A 16947-nucleotide genomic window follows, 5' to 3' on the forward strand; every position below is an offset into this window, starting at 1 on the left:
AACACCTCCTGGCCCACCTCTGGTGGTTTGACCTGGTGTGAGCTGAGTGGGCAGGGCAGAGGTGGAGAACTGGGCAGTCTCTCCCTGTCACTGTAGTTCGGGTCCTCCGGGGAGATTTGGGGGTCCGGGGAGGCGGTGGAGATGGTTCTGGTCACTCTCTTCTCTCCAGTGTGGGGATGACCTTCGCCAGGACATGCTCACCCTGCAGATGATTCGCATCATGAGCAAGATCTGGGTCCAGGAGGGGCTGGACATGCGCATGGTGATTTTCCGCTGCTTCTCTACTGGCAGGGGGAGAGGTCAGTGGCAGTGAGATGGGCTGTGAACTAGAGTGGGGTGGGGCAGGGGCATCCTTTGCTGATTGTCCTTTCACCCATTTTTCACACTAACTGTGTGCTCCAGAAACACGGAAAGGGCAGGGCGGTTTCATCAGAAGCTGTGAAGTGTCACAGAGAAAGAAGGCAGGGGAAAGAGACATAAAATAAAATAGGACAGCCAAATATGCTGCATGGACTCTGGATCGCGATTCAACCGAACCAGCTGAAAAAAGATATTTTTTGAGACAATTGGGAAAAAGATAAATATGAACTCGTTTAGATGAGATTAGATTAGATGAGATTAAAGGATGATTGTTATTTTTTTAGATGTGATAATGGATTTGCTTTAAAATACTCCACCAAGTAGGGAAAAGCAGTCTTGGGTGAGTGAATAGACGAAACAAGATAAGCAAAGTGTTGATAATTTTTTAACCTGGGCAGTGGTTTTGCGTGACTTCACGATTCATTTCTTTATTCTTCTATGTATTTGAAAATTCTCAGACTAAAAGTTAAAAACAGAAAAGAAGCGGCAGCCATGAATAGGAGAGACCAGAGTCACAAAGTGGAATGCGAGACCTGGGGAATGGCGTCTTTCCTACCATTACCCGCTGCTCTTATTATCAGACTTTGCCCAGATGCCCTAGAGTTTAATTTACAGAGTAGCATCCGGGAAAGCACTTGTAGTCCTGTCCCGACAGCTCCTTCTCTGGAGAGTGACCCAGTACCTCCCTCACAGGGATGGTGGAGATGATCCCGAACGCGGAGACCCTGCGCAAGATCCAAGTGGAGCACGGGGTGACCGGCTCCTTCAAGGACCGCCCCCTGGCGGACTGGCTGCAGAAACACAACCCTGGGGAGGATGAGTATGAGAAGGTAGGACTGGGGGTGGCGGTGGAGGCTGGGGCGGGGTGTGCCCCACTCCCGCACATTGCTTTGTTACCGCGAGGCTGCACATGCTCAGAGAAGACAGCTCAGCTGTGTTGGGTAGAAATACTCTTTCCTGGTTGACTGTGTCTCCAGATTCTAGGGGTGGATCAAATGGCCGGTAAACTGACAGAAAATCTCCTGGTATCCGACCGGGAAAACTTCAGAGTTCCCTTGGCATATTGAGTTTTGGAGAAAATGGGCCAACTCTTGAGAACCTGCCTGTCTCTCTCCTAACCAGGAAACCTGTTCAGTTCTCCTGGGCCCTCTCTGGAGGTTTAGGAATTTGCAGAACAAGAATAGTTAGAAGAGACTTTAGAGATCATTTTAATCCAACTCCTCTTTTCATATATGTGAATTAAGATTTCGCTCAGTTGTTCCTAGTTACGGAGCTTTTTTTGTGGCAAGGCCATAACTGGAAGCCAGGATTAAGGTTAGACAGGAGATGGCGATGATAAAAAAGAAAGCTGACCTGTTCCTCAGGTGGAGCTTTACTAGGTAGACCAGCGTCGGTGGCCTGCTGTGGTTCATCGCTGCTCTACAGTTTCACGGCTCCAGTCTCTGGGTTAATTAAGTTTAGGGGAGGGAACAAGTCACAATAATCAAACTCATAAGAGACTGACTGTAAGACAGAATGCTAGTTTCTATAAGTTAACTACCAAGGGGATCCAAATACTAATTTATATTGATCAATGTATTTTATCCCTGGGGGGAAACCTACATGGACAAATTATAATCAGAATGTTTAGTGAACATCTAACTAGATGATCTTACATGGCCTTAAATGTTGACGGTCCTCGGGGTTTCATTCCCGACGTGCTATACCCTCTGCATTCTTGTGCCAGCTCATCCCCTCTTCTTTCTCTAACTACCACTCATATGCTGATGTCTTCCCAAGCCCTTCCTTCTTCCCTCCTTCGAGGTGTACACTCTGTAGCCACCTGTTTGCTGAATATCTTACTTGTGTTTCATGAAAACCTCAAACTCAGTATAGGCTTTCTGTCTCTCCTCCTCTAGAAACCTGCTTTTTGGTCCCTCTAGAAACCTGCTTTTTGTGTGTTTCCTCTGAGTAAATGGGATTCTCACTCAGGCCAGAGCTTCCTCTGCCTCACCTTTGCTATACCAAGCCCTGCCGATTCTTCTTCCCAGATAGCTCTCAAATCTGCCTTCTTCTTTCCATTTCTTTCAGCTCTTTGCTGTCAGCTCTTGAACCACTAGCATCTCCATCCATTACCATTCACTGTTTGATTTCAGAGGGTTTCTTTTATGAAGTGCAAACCTGCTTGTGTTACTCCTTTGCTCTAAGTTCTTCAAAGGCTCCCTATGTCCTAAAGATAAGTCCAGCACCCATAGCACTGCACGTAAAACTTTCTGTAATCCAGCCCTTCCTACCCCTGTAGTCACCTCCCCTGCACCTCAACATCTCATGATAACTATGCTCTAGCTTAGGAGGTTACTTGCATTTCCTTGATACCTTTAGATGATAGTAATTCCTTCTCCATCGCTCAAAACCCACCCCCTCTGCATTGCAAACTTCAAAGTCCTCTACCCTTGGAGAGGAATAATATGGATTCTTTCCTCCCTCCCACCCACTCTGTATAATTTCTACTAACGTGTTTTTCAAGTATTAATCAGCCACCATGTAGAGGCACTATGCTTAGTGCTAGAATTATGATTACTCTCTGTCAATGTAAGAAAGAGTCATAATAAATATGTACAACAAGAATACACAAACAGAAAACTAACTCTGCATTTTAATGTTTAATGTCAAGCCTTTCAAAGCTAGCTTCTCAGCTTCGCTAGCCTTTCTGCTAGAGTAATGCTGGTAGTGTCTTATAATGACTTCCAGTAAGAAAGAACTAGAGATATTTGGCTCCTGGCCACTTATTCAGCAAAGAGAGTTCCCCACATCCTCCAAGTGAAACCCCTAAAACTAAGAGAGCTCCCCTTGTTCAGTGAGACTTGCTGCCAGTAAGCAGCTAACACCCTGTATAACTTGGGTGATGGGACTTTAGTCATTTGGCTATGGGCATACACCTATTTTATGAGTCAAAATAGGATGCATTTCAGGGAGAAAGAATATCTGTGACAGGAAGGCAAATTGATGGAGTTGAAGATCAAGATGGAGTTGATGCATTGTACTCCTTATTCAGTGATTTCCTGTCATTCATATATTTCCCTTCCATAGAAATAGTCTTTCTTCCAGATAGTACATTCTGTGATTTCTTTACACATTTTCTATTCTTAGTTTCCTATGGATTACTCATCTGTTTTAATTTGAGTAGTACATGGAAGGTTGCCGTGTGTAGCTAGTTTTGAAACAGACCTTGAACAGAAAGGAAGCTGCTGGGAGACGAGATCCCAAGACCCTGGGGGAGTGAAAAGAGTAAGCTGTGAGGAAGTGGTGGAGGCAGCGGGGCTGTGGGGCTCAGTGGGGGAGGAATCGGTGTGAGCTGGGAACGTCTGGGAAAGGCGTGGGACTCAGGGAAAGCCCGTGAGAGATGGTGGGCAGTTGCAGAGGGAGGCAGGGAGGGCTCACATTCTGTCTGGGAAGCTTTCCTCCATTCCCAACTTTGTACACTTCTGGTTGGCTGTGACAATTATTGCCCCCTGCGGATGAGTCTTTCTTGAGTTCTTAGGGATTCTATAAACCTCACAAAGACGATTTAGAGGGCAAAGGGCGTCCATTTGCTAATTGCATATATTTTTACTTTCAAGAAAGACAGATAAGGGGACAGGCACTGACCAGATAAAATAAGGCGGATCCAACCTCTTCCCCTCTCCCCTCCTGCTTTAAGCGCAGAAATATCTCTAACACATTTTACCAACTAGAGAGGTTTGATTTTCAAGTGCAAAATATTCCTAGAAGTGTTAAGCTGCCTCAGTTCTTTGGAGTGAAGTCAGTTTAATGAGATTAACATTTAGCTCTTACTGAGAACATTGGAGATGGGAGTTGTGTTTGGGGCAGGGAGACGGGCAGAAGAATTCGGAGCAGGGCCAAGAAGGGACACTTCAGTGGGCTGCCTCGGTGTGTGCTGGAGTTAAGATGGTCACAACCATCTTTGACGGAAAGTCGTGCCTGTCAGTCTTCCTGTCTATCACGGTCTCTGCAGCCTGGGCTGGTCGGGTCTAGGCTCTGGATGCATTCATTGTCTTTCCAGCCACGCTCCCCGGGAGAAAGAAAGGTACAGAAGACGAATTTCAGATAAAGGGGTGGAGATATATATAGAAGCCTTCCATCATCTCATACTCCATAAGATATGGGAGACGTTTCTGTGTGCATCAGTGTATACGTTAGTGTGTGATGAAGGCTGAACATCATCTCATACTCCATAAGATATGGGAGACGTTTCTGTGTGCATCAGTGTATACGTTAGTGTGTGATGAAGGCAGATGTGAAGTGCTATTGAGACTCAGCAGACAGAGGCCAGAGCTGGCAGAATTCAGTCTGGCTGTGGCCCCTGGAGTCCTTCCAAGACAGCTTTATGTCCTCTCCCTGCATCTGCTTTCCCTCTTCCCAGGCTGTGGAGAACTTCATTTATTCCTGTGCCGGCTGCTGCGTGGCCACTTATGTCTTGGGCATCTGTGACCGACACAATGACAACATCATGCTGAAGACGACTGGCCACATGTTCCACATAGATTTTGGCCGCTTCCTGGGCCATGCCCAGATGTTTGGCAACATCAAGCGGTAAGTGGTCGTAAGTGGTCCCCTGAAGCCAGGATGTGTGTGTAGGGCACAGGGGTCAGCAGAAATGATTAAGAGCTAGGACACAAGCCCGTGATGGAGGGCACTGCACTTCAGAGCATGGTCCCTCAGTAAGCAGCTTTGGAGAAGAGAAAACTGCTTAAGAGGTTAAGTATTTGCAGGTTCTCACAGAAGGTGGCGGGAACCGACTGTTCTCTCCCTGCCGAGGACTGAGCAAAGGGAAATGAGCCCACACTACAGCAAAGGGAATACAATTGCATATCCAGGAAAAAATCCTGCTAGCTCATAGTTAGGGAACCAATGAAGGATATCTCTGGGGGACCTTTTAGGATTAAGATAGGAAAAGAAAAAGAAAAAAGTTAGAGAACCCTATCTATCCAGGTTTGCACAGGTGATGAGGGGTGAGGGGAATCATCCCCTGATGATCCTCAGAGTGGGCTTCCTCCTCCACGTTGACCTTCTTCCTGTATGTTCCCCTTGGCCCAGGGACCGTGCCCCCTTTGTCTTCACCTCGGACATGGCGTATGTCATCAACGGGGGTGACAAGCCTTCCAGCCGCTTCCATGATTTTGTTGACCTCTGCTGCCAAGCCTACAACCTCATTCGCAAGCACACCCACCTCTTCCTCAACCTTCTGGGCTTGGTGAGGAGTTCGCCCCTTTCTGAACCCTCCGTCTTTTCATCTGGCACCATCTGTCAGACTCCCCTGTCTTGCTTCAAAGGATTCCTGAAGCCCTACCTCTCTGAGCTCTAGATAAAGCCAGGGCCTAGATTACCTAGATTACAGGCACAGTGGTGTCCGTGCAGGTGTCTGACTTCCTGCTTTAGCCCCACCATTCCTGTGGCCCTCTAGCCACTGCCCACAGCATCTATCTATCACCGTCTAGAAGGGTTAGGGAGCCTATTTGTAGGAAAGCTTGCCTTGTGGTGGGGAAGAAGCAAGAATTCCTGGTTGTTACAGGCTCCCTCTCTCTGCCTTTGCTCTCTTCCTAGATGTTGTCCTGTGGGATCCCTGAGCTCTCAGACCTGGAGGACCTCAAGTATGTGTATGATGCCCTGAGGCCTCAGGACACAGAGGCCAATGCCACTACCTACTTTACTAGGTAACATGCTACACACACCGTGCTGCCCACACTGAGTAATTTCCAGGCTGCCTGCTTGGGAGGAGCGGGACTAGGGAAACGGGAAGGGCTTAGCTCAGGTTGCAGAGCCGAGAGTTCACAGTGTGGGTCTGCTGTCCCGCTTTGCCTCTGACTTAGGTAAATCACTTCACCTCTGTCAGATTCAGTTTCACATCTGTGCTTTGGTGCCAGTCTTTGTTTACAGAGGTGTTGCAGTCTGTTCTTACTCGCATTCTCACCAGGTCTTGGTCAAAGACTTTGTTTATGGGGCAAATACGGATTTGTAGTAGTTTTTAGCTCTGGATCAGAACCTTCCTTCCATAGTTCCACTTCCCCATATTTGACGACGATTTTAGGCACACTGTGTATGAAAGCAGGGAGGTATCTGTGTAGTAATATCTGCAGCTGAAATCTCCATTTTATTATGTACTCTTTTTGGAGCTTAGCACACTAAATTTTTTCTGTTGGTCTATCACAGAACCTTTCCTTTTGAACTGAAATTTCTAGATTGAACAGTGCTTGGTGAGGTTCCATGATACTGAACCTTGAAATTCAGTTCGACAACAATATGCAGATATTTACATGGTGACCATAGGTAGAATCCCTAATTCCTTCGTACCTCAGCTTAACTGTCTTTGGCTTAGATGGGCAGCAAGGAGAGATGAGACTCCCGGCTTCACATGAATAAATTGCATGTAGGGAACTGGGTGCCAGTCATGCGCTCTGGGGATATCACACAGAGAAAATTATTTGATCTGAGCTAAGTGTTAGTCTCAGGTGTCAAGGGGTATTCCTTGAGGTAGCTCTGTTCAGGCAGTGGGGACTTGTGTCCGTGGTGACATCCTTCTCTTCCCATCCTCTTGCACCAACAGGTTGATTGAGTCCAGCCTGGGCAGTGTAGCCACAAAGCTTAATTTTTTCATTCATAACCTGGCTCAGATGAAGTTCACGGGCTCAGATGACCGGCTGACCCTTTCCTTCGCCCCCCGCACACATACCCTCCAGCGCTCTGGCCGCCTCAGTGATGTCTTTCTCTGCCGCCAGGAGAAGGTCTTCCACCCCAACAAGGGCTACGTAAGCGTTTTCTCCAGTGGACCCTCTCTTGCTCCCCAGTGCTCCCCGCTTCCTCTGTTCAGTTTCTTCACACCCACACAGCGAGCACTGGAGCGGGCTGGCATCCCATGCTCAGAGCAGTCACAGACCATTTCCCTCTCCCTTGCCCAAGTGGCCTGCCTGGAATCAGGGAGCCGAGTGGGATGGTTATGCCCTCTGAGTCAGGGTTTTGTGAAACGTGTGCAGGAAATCTTTGCTTTTAGATTCCTGCAAATGTACATATATATATCATCTGCATCTCTGTTGGAGATACTTTTGCCCTCTTCCTTCTGGAAAGTGTAGCTCTGCCCCCATCCCCCATTCCCCCATACCCTTCAGTTTCCCTACCTACTCACTTCACTGGGTGCAGAGGGCTTGGCAGGGTTCTCTAAGACTTGAACCTTTGCAGATTTATGTGGTAAAGGTGATGCGAGAGAATGCTCACGAGGCCACTTACATTCAGCGGACGTTTGAGGAATTCCAGGAGTTACACGCTAAGCTGCGGCTGCTCTTCCCTTCTTCCCTCTTGCCCAGGTAGCTGCCCCCATTACCCTCTGCTAGAGGGATACTGGGGAGGGAGGATGGGTGGGGGCTGGGCAGGACCGCAGGAGTGAGAAGCTGTTCTTTTAAGGATCAACAGCAGGTGCTTGGTTTTCTCCACCCGGTAATGAGTTTGTTAACAAGTGCTCCCCCTGCTGGCCAAGCTCTCCTGATGCTCTCAAGAGGTTTTACTCTGGCCTTTTGCTCCTTCTGGGGCCCACCTGTCAGGAGAGCAAACTGGCAGAGGATTTACTAAATCTGAAGATGTTTCAAAGTTTCTAATTTTTTAAACAGTAGAAGTATTTTTCAAATAGATAAATAAAAGGCAGTGTATACATACAATGGAATATTCAGCCTTAAAAAGGAAGGATATCCTGTTACATGCTACAACATGGATGAACCGTGAGGACATTATGCTAAGTGAATTAAGCCAGTCGCAAAAAGATAAATACTGTATATTCCTCTTCTGTTAAGTACTTAGAGCATAAAAGTCATACAGACAAAAAGTAGAATGGTGGTTTCCCGGGGTGGGGGAGGGGGAGATGAATTGTTTAATGTGTAGACTTTGTTTTGCAAGAAAAGAGTTCTGGAGATAGTAGTGATGATTTCACAACAACGTGAATGTACTTAATGCCACCGAACTGTATTAAAATGGTTAAGGTAGTAAACTTTGTTAAGTGTATTTCATCACAAATTTTTTTAAAATGATTTTTCAAATGATTTTTACCTTAATAAGGAAAACTGGGGCCTCAAAAGCCCCTGAGGCACTTCTGGGGACCCATAGGACTCTCCCCAACAGTTTGGTTTCCTTGTCTGGGGTCCTTGGCACTGATGGGGCAGCCGTGAGGACCGGGTGGAGCGGGTGGCCGGAGGGTCCCTGGGAAGGGAGGCTGGTGAGAAACATGGGTCAGGTGACTGAAAATGCAAATGAAATATGACAAAAACCTGTTGCCTCTTAACTTTCTTTTCTCATCTTTTCCCCACTGCCCACCTGCCACCCTAGCTTCCCCAGTCGCTTTGTGATCGGCCGCCCCAGGGGAGAGGCGGGGGCCGAGCGAAGGCGGGAGGAGTTAAACCGCTACATCTGGCACTTGATCCACTCCGCCCCGGAGGTGGCCGAGGTGGGTGGGCTGTGCCCTAGTCCTGGCCGTTCCAGGCACCGGTGTGTGGGATGCTGCAGAAGGTGGGGATCTTGCTGGCAATCATGGAGGGCACTGCCCTCTTCTGCATCTGACTGCTGGAGGGTGGGGTGGGGACAGGGGTTGTGCTCATCCTCTGGGATGAGCAGAAACCCAATGAAACGGATGCAGCTGGGCACAAACATAGGTGTTGGATGCGATCCCAGTGGGCCTGGGGAGACCAGACCGTGAGGAAGGAATGGGTTTCTTAGGAAAAGGAGCTTTTTGAGCAGGTTGAGTGTATTTATCTGCTACCAGACCGAACTGGGTCCAAGTGCCCAGTAGTTGCCAGCCAAAAGTCAACTCCGAAACGATTTTGACAAGGTACTTTATTGCTAGCCAGCCAGCAAGGACACACCAGGGATCGTTCTTAGAGCAGTGTGTTCTCAAACAAAGCATCTCATTCATCTTTATTAGGGGAGATCATGATAGACATCGTCATTACATGTATAGGCCAGGGATGTTCTGCTGCGTGTGCACTCAGGAAACCTGGGTATATGTACATCGCAGGTTCAAAAATGGCGAAAAATCTCTGCACCTGGGTGGAGATATTAGCATTATAATGAGAGTATAATGAGGAAAGTTCATGAGGTCACTGGTGGCTCCTTCTGGCCGCTCCAGCTGGTCTCAAGTGGTTTTAGCTGATTCACCTCCTGGTCCTTCAAAATATCCTGGGCTTGTTCCTGAATAAACAGTTCTAGCAATCTTCAGTGTCAGGAGTTGCCGTAGGTATGGGTAAACTTCTGACTAAGTCTTGGTCTTTCTGTGAAACTCAGCAAATTACAAGATAACATTACACAAACCTTATAAATTTTAGAATGATCTAAGTGAGGTTACAAGTTAATGGAGGCAAAATTATAAACCCTAAATAAGGGTTACTATGTTACCTGCTAGGCTACCTGTGTAGATTGGGTTACAGATCCACTATTAATGAATAAGCATTCAAGTAAATTCATGAATCTGGCAGCATCCCATCTAAAGAGAGAGGTGCTTTGAGTTGTACAGAATTGAAAATTTTTCTAGGCAGAAACTGGGTGGGATAAAGTTATTAGAAAAGGAAAAGAATGGATTGTTTCAGGTAAAGGTACCTTCTTGGGAAGGGCTGCCGGGGTCTTGGCAGGTTGCCTAACTAGTTAGTGTTGATCAGGAAATTCCATACTGATTGGTTTAAGGTCACGTTCCTGGGAGGGGCTGAAAATGCAATTGAGTCTTAGTGTGTTGTCCTTGGACCTGCTATTTATTTTTCTTATCACCACCTAGTTTTTTTTTTTAAACAAATGATATTACAATTTGGTATTATATTGGGTATAAAAACAAATATAAGAACCAGGAGTCCCATCACTCTAATAAATCATCCAGCCCCATTTCCATCTTTCCTTCCTATTTCTCCATATGCAAATGTGACTTACAGTTTTATAGTAGTCGTAGCTTAAATGTAATTCTATATCTTGTTTTTTTTTCACTCAGCATTTATAGTAAGCATTGACTTTAAATATCTGTGCCAAATTAATACATTGACTTGCAATACCATAATCTCCATAACCATTTGCTTCTTAAAAGATATTTAGATTATGCTCTTTTGTTCCCCCACTATTAATACTAGAATAAATATTTTCACATACTTTAGTTTTTGTTTCTGTTTTCCCTAGTTATTTAGGAAACATTCTCCAGAATAGGATTCATGGCCTTTGTCCATGAGGAGGGTGTGTGTGTCCATAAGGGAGGGAGTGGTAAGAAAGAACTGACTGCTTTTGACCTGAAGTGACCAGTTTCATTTGTTTTTTTCTTTTTAAACTTTTCATTATGAAAACTTTCAAACATACAAAAAAGTAGAGTAACAATATCAGTGCCTATATATATCCATTGTCTAAATATTTTGACATATTTGCTTCATCTATTTTTGTGTGAAGTATTTTAAAGTACATCACAAATATGACATTCTACGCCTAGATACCCACTATGCCTCTCTAAAATGTAAGGACATATTCTTACATAACTACAGTGTCATTATATCATCCAATACAGAGCCCATATTCAAAATTTCCTTCTCATCACCCAAATAGGGGCTGGATGATTTATCCAATATATCCAATACATAGCCCATATTCAAAATTTCCTTCTCATCACCCAAATTTTTTTTGCAGTTGGTTTGTTTAAGCCATAACCCAAAGACATTTGGTTGTTATATTTCATAAGTCTTTTAATCTGGAGCAGTCCCTTTCCTTTTCTTATTGGGCCATTGCCTTATTGAAGAACAACCCTGTTTTCTGATTCTAATTCCAGTGTGATTTGGTGTACACTTTCTTCCACCCCCTGCCCCGGGATGAGAAGGCTGTGGGCACCAGCCCAGCTCCCAAGTCCTCAGGTACAGTACCTTCTCTGCGACATTTCTGTCAGCCCCTCTGAACCATTCCCGAGGATAATTGCTGCTGCCCCCATCTCTTCCCAGTTCTCTTTTCTTGACTTGTCTTTCCTTAGTGGCTAGAGAATCTGGTTTCCCACTCAAGCTGTGGGGTCCATAGCTCCTTGCACAGGTTCCCCAGGGACTCAATATTCAGTTGGTGATTACGCAAATTGCATAGACCCATCCCATCCCCACCTAAATTGTGTTCACAGATGCCCTTGGGCAGATTCCTCAGTGGGTATCAGGAACCCAATATGGAGATGCTGTTGGAGGAGGGGGAAGTCAGATGAAACAAACATCTGCCTGATACCAGAAGGGGATAGGGCTGGCTTCGTGACCCTACTTAGTTTCCTTTGTCCCTACAGATGGCTCATGGGCCCGGCCTGTCGGGAAAGTGGGAGGGGAGGTGAAGCTGTCCATCTCCTACAAAAACAATAAGCTCTTCATCATGGTGATGCATATTCGAGGCTTGGTAAGTGCCTGAACAGTCCTCATCTGGTTCTTCATCTTCTGCTACTTTTCTAACTGGCCTGACCTTCTCTGCCCCGCTCTCATGAGAGTAACCACAAGGTTCCTGAGTACCCACCAGGGGGTCTACTAGTATGCCAGGCCTAGGGTTTGACACAATACTAGACACAGCTTCTTACAACCTGTGCTCTTTGGCAAGTAGCCTAATTACTCTGAGCCTCTTCATTAAAATGAAGATGTTATCATCATTAACCTCACAGAGTTGTTATGGGCATTAAATGAGATAATACATGTAGAGCATTTACTATAGTTCCTGGTATTAATATTAGGTTATTATGGTGATTATAATAAGGGAGACGCCCAGGGGACTTATTACTTTGTTACAGAGGTAAGGCAGCCACGTGACATCCTTTCAGCATAATCAAGGCAGTACATAGTTAGTGAAAGTTTTGATATGGTTCTAAGGACATTGTGAGTGGAAAGGGAAAGGAACTTTTATTGAACACCTGCAATGTGGCGGACTTTTGTACATTAGGGCTTTGGTATGTGGCAGAACGAGCATGGGCTTTGGAATCAGAGAAACCTGGGTTGCAGTCTTAGAACGTCATTCATTCATTCACTCATTCATTCATTCAATAAATGTTCATCAGGTGCCCATTATGAGCCAGGCACTGCTACATTAGCTCTGGGTACAGGATACACAAAACAAAATCCTTGCCCTCAGGGAGCTTACATTCCTGTAGGAAGAGGCAGATAGACAAATATATGGCAGGTGCTCTAGCGAGAAATGAAGCAGAGAAGAAGTACAGGGGTGGAATGTGGGTGATGGCAGTTTTGCATAGAGTGCTCAGGCAAGCCCTCATTGATGAGGAGGTATTTGAGCAAAGATGGAAGGAAGTGAGGGCGATCTGTTTCAGGCAGAGGAAGTAAAGTCCAAAAGCTGGGGAGTCTGCTTGAGATGCATGGGGCACTGCAAGGTGCCTTGTGGCTGAAGCCTTTGAAATGAAGGGGAGAGTAGGGAATGATGATGTTGGCGAGAACACAACAGACTAGATCCTGGGTCCCCCTGTCAGGACCAGCTTTTACCCTGAGTGAGATGGGAACCATTGGAGGGTTTTTGAGCAGAGGCATGTAAACCAAAATTAATTTTAGACTGTAATAAAGATTTTAAAAGCATTTATTTGAGCAAAAAGAGCTGCCTCCTGGGAGAGACAGATTCAAGTAGCAATCTAAATTGTGTTCCGCCGAGACAAAAGGGAGGCTATCTTATAGAGTAAGTTTCTGCCCAAGTTCCAAATTTTATGCAAATGAGATTTTCAAATTGTTCAGTTCTGATTGGTCATTATGGAGCAGTTCTGACTAGGTAGGGCAGGTCTTAGTCTACTGGTCAAAAAGACAAACCAAGAACTTCTATAATAATTGACTCAGCCTGCATAAATGAGCAGCGCATAGTGCGGGAAGCTGAGAGTTCATTCTGAGGTTCTTTCCGGTGTACAAAGTACATGAGCGGCCCCTGTCAGCAAATGGCCATTAGGCTCTTACTAATCAAAATTTTGGCCTCTGTTGACCATGAGGAGTCCATCTCAGCAGATAAGTTCCTTCTTGAGGTCCACTGGCATAAGATCTAATTTAAGATTTAAAAGGATTAGGCTGGGTGGATCACTAATTGGCTGACCTTGAGCAAGCAACTTAATCTCTCTGACTCATTTCTCCATCTCTTAGGGGGTTACCTGGATCAAAAAACAAAATAGACAAAGACATTGGGCAAGGCAGAGGGATATCTGGGGACATGATAGTTCATTCAAAACAGGCCAAGTGTGGCATTCCCTGAGCATTTGTATAAAAAGTATAAACCGTATGTAATAGGCAATCTGATTGATTTTTTAGGACATCTAACATCATGGTAGATATTTCTATCAGAATAGAGTGATCTGGGAAGCAGTCAAATAAATTACTATGCATTACAAAGAGCCAGGTGTAGGAGAGATGAGAGTCTGGATCAGTGTGTGATCACAGGAATGGTGATGAAGAGACAGATGTAAGAATCTTCATCTTTTTTTGTTTTTTATTCCCTTTGTAGCAACTGCTCCAGGATGGAAATGATCCTGACCCCTATGTGAAGATTTACCTCCTTCCTGACCCTCAGAAAACCACTAAGAAGAAAACCAAAGTGGCCCGGAAAACCTGCAACCCCACCTACAATGAGATGGTGTGTGGGGAAGGTCCTGGGGTAGGGCAGGGGTTTGTAACTAAAGTTGTATTGGATTGCGGCCACACCTATTTGTTTAAGTGTCATGTGTAGCTCCCCTCATGTTGTAGTGGCAGGATTGAGAAGTTGTGACATAGACTAGACTAGATGGCCTGGAAAGCCATGCTTCCTACCTGGCCCTTTACGTGGAAAGTTTGCCAACCCTCAGGATTGGGGTTCCATAGCCGGGGCATGGCCTGGGCCCTGTCCCATGGGGAGGAGGAGCCTCTTGACTCTTTGCTGCTCATGAGCAGTAGATTCATTATGTCTAGAACTCTGAGCAAAGAACGGAATTCTTTAACACTTCCCTTGGGGTCTGTGTGCCTTCTCTATTTCCTTGGACTCTGGTTGGGGAGATGCAGTGGTCTCAGCCTCAGCAGACCAAGCCACTACAGACTTAAGCATTTCCCTCTTCCATGTTCCCTCTGGATTCTCCAAGTTTTCTCTCTCACTACTTCCCTCTTCCTAATCTCTGCATTTGCAGCTGGTGTATGATGGGATCCCCAAGGGAGACCTGCAGCAGCGGGAGCTGCAGCTGAGTGTGCTGAGTGAGCAAGGATTCTGGGAGAACATTCTCCTCGGGGAGGTGCACATCCGCCTGCGGGAGCTAGACCTGGCCCAGGAGAAGACCGGCTGGTTTGCACTGGGATCTCGAAGTCATGAGACCTCATGAGCCCAGCAGAGCCGCGGCCGAGGACCCCAACCTGTTGTTGGAGCCGGTAGGGGCGAGAGGACTCTCCCTGCTCGACTCGTCCTTTCCTTGTGAAAGGGTGGGGCCCTTGGCAGGCCTCCCTGCTGTCCAGGTGGTTTGAGCCTCCATAATAGGAGGCAGGACGAGTAAGAGGCTCTCTGTCATCCTCTCCTCTGCAGACTGAATTTGGGTTGGTTGTGATGAGCAGCCCCTTTGGAGGCTGTGAGGTTGCAGCAAAGTTTTAAGTTTACCTTGTGTCAAGGGAGCAATGCCTGGTTTGGGGTGTGTGGGGTGGGTTGTATGAAGTAGCATTTTGGGGGAGGGCGGGTGGATATCTTTATTTTTATTTTTAAAAAATGAAATAGTAATGTTGTCCTAACTGGACAGGAAGCCTGTGAGAAGGGACTTACATATGCCTTAGAAGGCAAAGAGGGAAGACTATTCAGACTTGTCGTATGATTAAGGTTCTTATTGGACTTTCCCCTAGGTTTGTATTTGTTTGTTTTTTGTTTTTGTTTTTCTTTCTATAGGAATTAATTTGGGAAGGGGCCCAGTGGGTCCTCAGTTAGAGCCCCACCCCTCCCCAAGGTCAGATCGGGGAGGGATGGGGAGGGCTGCGTGTGCAGGACTGAGGCCTGTGCTGCCGGGCCTTTCGGATTTTGCCTCCAAAGGAGAGCGACGTGATACCTATGTGTGTAAGGAAGGGCCTTCTGGATGGGGATCTGCAAAGGACCTGTATTCAGGGACCCCTGCTCTTTCAGGGGGACTTTTCCCTCTCATCTTCCTCTACTTTGCTAGGACTTGCCCTGAATACTGCTTTCTACTCCTCCATCCTTGTGCCCTTCTGGGGGCCGTCTGGTCCCTGTGAATACGCTGGGGGTGCTCCCCCATAGGTGTCTCCCTTCATTTTTCTCTGGTGGGATGAAATGCTGCCTTGGCCCTTAAATTTCTTTTCACCCGAGGGCATCTGGGCCCTGGGAAGGGGCCTCTAGGCTGCACGTGCCAACTGGGTGGTCCTGGGAAGCTTTTCCCATCACCTGCCACTCCTCTTGTGCTGCTTCTCTCTCAAACTCCATTTCTGTTACATTTTAATAAGAATTTCCCTCATTCTATGGGGCCATAAACCTATTTAGTCTGGAGCCAAAGGGATGCCCTAACTAAAGGAAAGGGGTATGGGGTCCTGTTAAAACTTGTTTTTTTTCCTAGTGGTTTTCTTTGGATTGAGGAGGCTGGATTGGAGTAGTGATTGATTCCCCTGGGCTGAGGTAGGAGGGAGAGGTTGGGTCTCATCTCTTAATATTCTTTATTCTCTACCACATGGATTTGAAATCACTCTTGCGCTTTACTCCAAAGGGTTGTCTTCTTTTGAAAAAGAGGGAGAGACTTGGAGTCTGATATTAACATTTTAAACCAGAATCAGCTGGATGCGCCCTGTGATTGGGGGACAGAATTAACGGGGGATACTCTGTGAACTGTCCCTCCTCAGCTCCCTCCCCAGCTCTAAGGATCAGAAAGTCCTCCTTTTACTGACTCATTCCATAACTGGAGAAAGAAGCTCCATTCATTGAAGCCACAGAGCAGCAAGGAAGTTCAAATTTTTAAATTAAAAATGCCAAGGATAAAGCTGGCTGCTGTGGGGAGGGGTTAGGGGAATAGGGAACAGGGGTGGACTTCTCCAGATCAATGGACCATAGATGCGTTACTGGCTTTCTGCCTGTAGCTCATTTTATTTTGACCCTCAATGCCCTTTAAAGATTTAAAGAGGTCTGTGTACTGTATCCAATTCCCAGATGTCCTTGTATCTCCTACTTTCTCTGGAATTGTATTTTCTAATAAACGACATTTGAGAAAAACAAAACTGTCATCTTCAAGATTGGTTGATGTTTAAATGTTTAGATGAAAACATCTGGTTTACAAGAGGAAAATAATAGTTGTTTACAGATCATAACTTTTCTATGCACCGATGTATTGCATTAGATGTTTTACATTTGCCAGCTAAATCTAGTCTCGCAGCAACTTAATACAACAGGTGAGTATTATTATCTCCATTTTACAAATGAAGAAACTGTAGCTCAGAGAAATTAAATTATTTGCCTAAGGACACAGCCAATAAGCCTTGGATCTGTAATTTGAACACAAGTTTTTATTCATTCATTCATTCATTCATTCATTTAATGGTGACATTGGTTAATGAAATCCAATAAGTTTCAGCTGTACATTTTAAGAGTAAGGCGCGTGCGCGCGCGCGCGCACAC

General features: G+C 45.9%; 1 protein-coding gene across 1 annotated transcript in view; it reads left to right on the forward strand.

The window, feature by feature from the left end:
- The window catches only part of PIK3C2B (phosphatidylinositol-4-phosphate 3-kinase catalytic subunit type 2 beta), a 42577-nt gene extending 26050 nt beyond the window's left edge, over positions 1–16527 (forward strand). The window contains exons 21-32 of the mRNA XM_006922869.3: positions 170–299; positions 1054–1190; positions 4763–4932; positions 5437–5593; positions 5944–6053; positions 6944–7145; positions 7573–7697; positions 8707–8824; positions 11165–11246; positions 11651–11757; positions 13834–13962; positions 14486–16527. Coding sequence (XP_006922931.1) covers positions 170–299; positions 1054–1190; positions 4763–4932; positions 5437–5593; positions 5944–6053; positions 6944–7145; positions 7573–7697; positions 8707–8824; positions 11165–11246; positions 11651–11757; positions 13834–13962; positions 14486–14674 — 1656 coding nt within the window. The 3' untranslated portion in view covers positions 14675–16527. The remainder of the gene's footprint in view (positions 1–169; positions 300–1053; positions 1191–4762; positions 4933–5436; positions 5594–5943; positions 6054–6943; positions 7146–7572; positions 7698–8706; positions 8825–11164; positions 11247–11650; positions 11758–13833; positions 13963–14485) is intronic.
- The last annotated feature ends 420 nt before the right edge of the window (positions 16528–16947 follow it).

The sequence above is a fragment of the Pteropus alecto genome, unplaced genomic scaffold (assembly GCF_000325575.1).
Source record: "Pteropus alecto unplaced genomic scaffold, ASM32557v1 scaffold359, whole genome shotgun sequence".
Lineage (NCBI taxonomy): Eukaryota > Metazoa > Chordata > Mammalia > Chiroptera > Pteropodidae > Pteropus > Pteropus alecto.